Raw genomic sequence first — 3,958 nt, 5'->3', positions numbered from 1 at the left:
TTGCTATGGGATAAAATGGCAATTTAGAGTATGGGAGTTACCACCTAAAGAATTTAATTAGCAAAAAGCAATAGTGAATATTATGAAAGTAAAGTTGAGACATAGTAGCAGTCATGAGGATCTCATTTCATTATCCTTTGGATTGTCTCCCTCTGCAGGTTAATCATGTTTATGCCATGTGTAGTGTACGCGCACAGGTTTGAGAGCACAGAACAGAAGAAAAAACTTACAAAGATTTGAAAAATCTCATCTGGTTTAATAGCACTGTACTGTACATAGTGGTACATATTTGTTTAAAACTCTTTGTAGCAGTTTAGGCAGCAGCCTAAGCCAAAGCAGGGAATTACTGCAGGAAGGCTTAAAGTCCGTAGGAGTGACTCAGATAGTGTTAAGGGTAAAACAGAGTATTATTGGGTAGATTTACTGAGTTAAGTAGCTCAAAGGTTTTTAGGGGAATTAAGGAAAAGGTAAGAACATAAATTAGAGGTGGTTGAGGTAAATGCTGCAGTGTTTCAGAGCCCACTGAGGTCACAGTTTCATTTCTTGTTGGAAATTAGTGCGTTGACTTCTTCCTCTGGTTTGAGGCTGTGCCATTGGGCTATTGGCCTCCTGGGGTTAGCCAGCATGTCTGACCAATGGCATTGCTCGGTCCCAGTGCTGTTAGCGCCCAGCACCACCTTCCCGATAGCATCATTCTTCCCAATCTTATCATAGTCCAACGCAGTCACTGCTACCTGCACCTTCTATAAATGAAAATACACATAAAGAAAATTAATGAATTTCTGATGAAGTGTGTGTGTGCGTGTGTGTGTATATACAAACGTATGTACCTCTATCTGTTCACATGGCACTTCAAAGCTGAAAGACTCATTGTAGTAAGGGTTCAAAGTGTTCTTCTTTATCGTTGTTTTCTTTTTCTTGAGTCTTTTCCCATTCTGCATTAAGTGGATCTTCACATAAGGATCTGATAGAGAACGGAGAGGTTTTATGGCAGAGCAACAGACCAACAGCCTGGCACTGACGCAGTAACTCCATTAGGGAAACACAACATCTATTGTAGTCGCTCCTGATAGTTTTCCCCAAATAGAAACTGGTAGAAAGTGGACACACCACTTAAAAAGTAGTTATAGGGTCTTAATGCTCAAACAAACCTGAACTATCTAGGGTGCACTTAGTCATACTGTAAAATGTACTGTGACATATTTATATTTCTTGTTACTTCAAGAGTTTAAAAAGCTTAACTTTATTGTCGCATTAAAGTTGTCTATACTGAAAAACGCCTCACCTGACAATCCACCCACATCCATTTTCTTCAGGTTTTTGGCCTCCAAAATCACCACCGTTAGCTTCCCTGCAGTAGGCACATACCTCAAGGACAAACATACATCTCCAAGCCGCTCACTCTAATACAAAGAAAAAGAGGTGAGTTTGGTGTATGTATGGCTTTGCAGAGAGAGTGAGGTGTTTCAAAAACAGTGTTACAATTCTGTGCAGTGTTTATGGCTTTGAAAGTAAGTGTAAGTAAAGAAATGAGAAAGTATTTGATTTTACTCGAGCCAAAACACACAAAGAAAGACATCATGAAATGAAAGGAAACAAATTTAAAAAAAATTTCCCCCTGGATGACAATTTCAGGAAACCTAAAAGTAAGATTTGTTTTGTTCTCTTCAACTCATGCGTCCCTTTTTTCAACTCTCTCTCTCTCGTTTCACAGTGTGCTCCCACCTCCTCCTTCTCTGCCTTCTGCAGATCCCTCCACTCCTGCAGAGACTGGCTGAAGTCCACACTGCTCATCGGTATCTTCACTGCTCCAATGGCATCGTGTTTTGAGAAACGGTCAAAGTCATACACAGTCATCACCAGCGTTTTCCCACCCAGCTCAGTGTACGGTACCTACAGAACACACATCAAGCACAAACATTCCAAAACACATTGTGTGCTGATTGTGAACCCAGTCAGTATAAGTGACTCATGTTTTAATTTACCTTAAACGTGAATGTCTCGTTGAAGTTTGGTTCGAGGGTTTTCCTATGAACTTTGGTTTCAAACTTTTTCTTTTTGTCCGGAAGCAGATAGAGTTTTACATACGGGTCAGAACTACCTCCCACATCCATCGCAGGAAGTTCAGCAGCCTGCAAGATGCCTACTACCAGCTAGAATGTGGTAGCAGAGAGGAGGAAAGTATTAAAATGTGACATTTCAGAGTTGGCAGGTGGTGGGCAAAAACGTGTCATAGTGCATAGCAGCATCTCACCGTATTATCTGTAAAGTTGTAGTCTAATGTGAAATGTAGCCTGCCCAGCTTCTCATCCTCCTTGGGCTCATTATCTGACAGCTCTGTTTCTTTGTTACCTTCAACTTTCAGCGGCTGCAGAGACACAATTCATGCAGGGTGAAATATATAGCTTTACAAGTAATCAATGAGGACCCTCTGTCAAATTGTGGAGCAGCTATTTTTGCTGTGTTCCCACAGTTTATTGTATAGCATTACACAAGATAATGTTATATAATAAGATAATGTTACCATCTAAAGTTTAATTATTGTGTTAAGGGGATGTGCAAATTTTACACCATTGGTGTGTTTAAATTTGATCTTCATCCTTGAAGACACTCTAAAGCAGCTAATCTCAGACCTCAACCTTTACAACAACATGAGCAATGTGCAAAACATCTATTAGTCTTAACACACACTGACAGTTTTACTCGTCCTGGGTGACCCGGATGTCAGAACTGTGATACATTGCAAGGACAATACATCTGCAGGGGGAGACTGTACATGTTTGTGTGTGTGTGTGCGTGTGTGTAGCCTACCTTGTTGTAACCTCCATCCATTTCAGTGTCAAAGCCCTCCTTGTTCGTGTCTTTTCCCTTTTTCTTGTCCTTTTCCTTGTCCTTGTCCTTCTTTTTCAAGAACTTTTTCCACACGCACGCTGCACATGACACCACCACGCACAAACCCACAATGCAAAGCGCAGCAACAGCCCATGATGACACTGCAAATCCACATAAAAGTCACACACATAGTCAGTCACTTGAATACAGTGTTCAGAACGTTCTGTGTAAATTCTCTTTGAGATAAAACCTTTTTTACAGTTCAGACTGTCATCACATATACAGGGAGTGAACAAAATTAAGGAACCTGTAATACAATCTGTGGCAATGTTTGTGCCATATTTTGTGGTGGTGTTGTACTGGATTACAACATATTCAGATTGTCCTGAAGTGTCATTGAAGTGATATATGACCCTGATATCAAATGACATTCAAATACAAGATGTCTTATTGTATGACTTGCAATTTTGATTTACTGATGTACATCCACCTAGCATTACGAGCAGTAAGCATACACAACTCTGGCACATCTGAAGTAATGAAAAAGGAATAACTATTACACAAGAGAAGATAAACAAATAATCTTCTCTAAAAAAATAATCTGTTGAGTACCTTCAGTCCAGTATTTCTAGCATGACTCAGAACGAATCAATTAATCAAAGAATCTCTCATTGTACTGTAGTTCTCAAAGTCTGATTTCATTTATATTCTTTAAACAAGAGAGGGCTACAAGGCTTTGATTCCCCCAAGTTTCCGTGTAGTATGAAATAATACTTTGATGCCTCACATGTTTTACCGGAACCTCCAGAGTTACACCTGGCTCTGGTGCTTGGATATTTGACCCAAATATCTTTGAAAAAGCAATTTCTAATGGCTATATTATTACAGTACATGGGCATGATGGTGCACATTTATGTTGTACTAGACCCGCCTGAAAGTCCTTGGGGATGAAGAATAGATGTTAGACGTTGAACTTACTGTGGATGCTGTGCATTTCACTCATGAATTTGTTGGGACTGTGGCCCCCAGATTGTTTTTGGCCTGGCGTGGCTGTTGCATTTGGCAAGTGGGTTGGGGTAGCGGGGGTGCCCAGTGCAGACGGGGCAGCTCGACGGTTACCAGTCAT

The 3,958-nt window shown here is 40.5% G+C and overlaps 1 protein-coding gene across 1 annotated transcript; it reads right to left on the bottom strand.

Moving 5' to 3' along the window:
- Positions 1-536: 536 nt before the first annotated feature.
- syt1b (synaptotagmin Ib) lies at positions 537-3,958 on the bottom strand. The gene is made up of 8 exons (XM_070830637.1): positions 3,811-3,958; positions 2,812-2,993; positions 2,255-2,368; positions 1,986-2,153; positions 1,726-1,893; positions 1,286-1,403; positions 831-964; positions 537-743 (listed from the first exon to the last, which is right to left on the bottom strand). The coding sequence occupies exons 1-8, from the start codon at positions 3,956-3,958 to the stop codon at positions 537-539; spliced, it is 1,239 nt and encodes a 412-aa protein (XP_070686738.1).

The sequence above is a fragment of the Pempheris klunzingeri genome, chromosome 5 (genome assembly GCF_042242105.1).
Source record: "Pempheris klunzingeri isolate RE-2024b chromosome 5, fPemKlu1.hap1, whole genome shotgun sequence".
Taxonomy (NCBI): Eukaryota; Metazoa; Chordata; class Actinopteri; order Acropomatiformes; family Pempheridae; genus Pempheris; species Pempheris klunzingeri.
The sequence above is the reverse complement of the archived record's forward strand: the minus strand, read 5'-3'. Positions and strand labels throughout refer to the sequence as shown.

Excerpts from the sequence above, each read along its gene's own strand:
- syt1b (XM_070830637.1), bottom strand. The coding sequence starts at position 3,958 with ATGACTGGTAACCGTCGAGCTGCCCCGTCTGCACTGGGCACCCCCGCT. Across the intron at positions 1,894-1,985 it reads ACGAGACATTCACGTTTAAG|GTACCGTACACTGAGCTGGG; the intron begins GTAAATTAAAAC and ends TGTGTTCTGTAG. Across the intron at positions 744-830 it reads TGCCATGTGAACAGATAGAG|AAGGTGCAGGTAGCAGTGAC; the intron begins GTACATACGTTT and ends TTTCATTTATAG.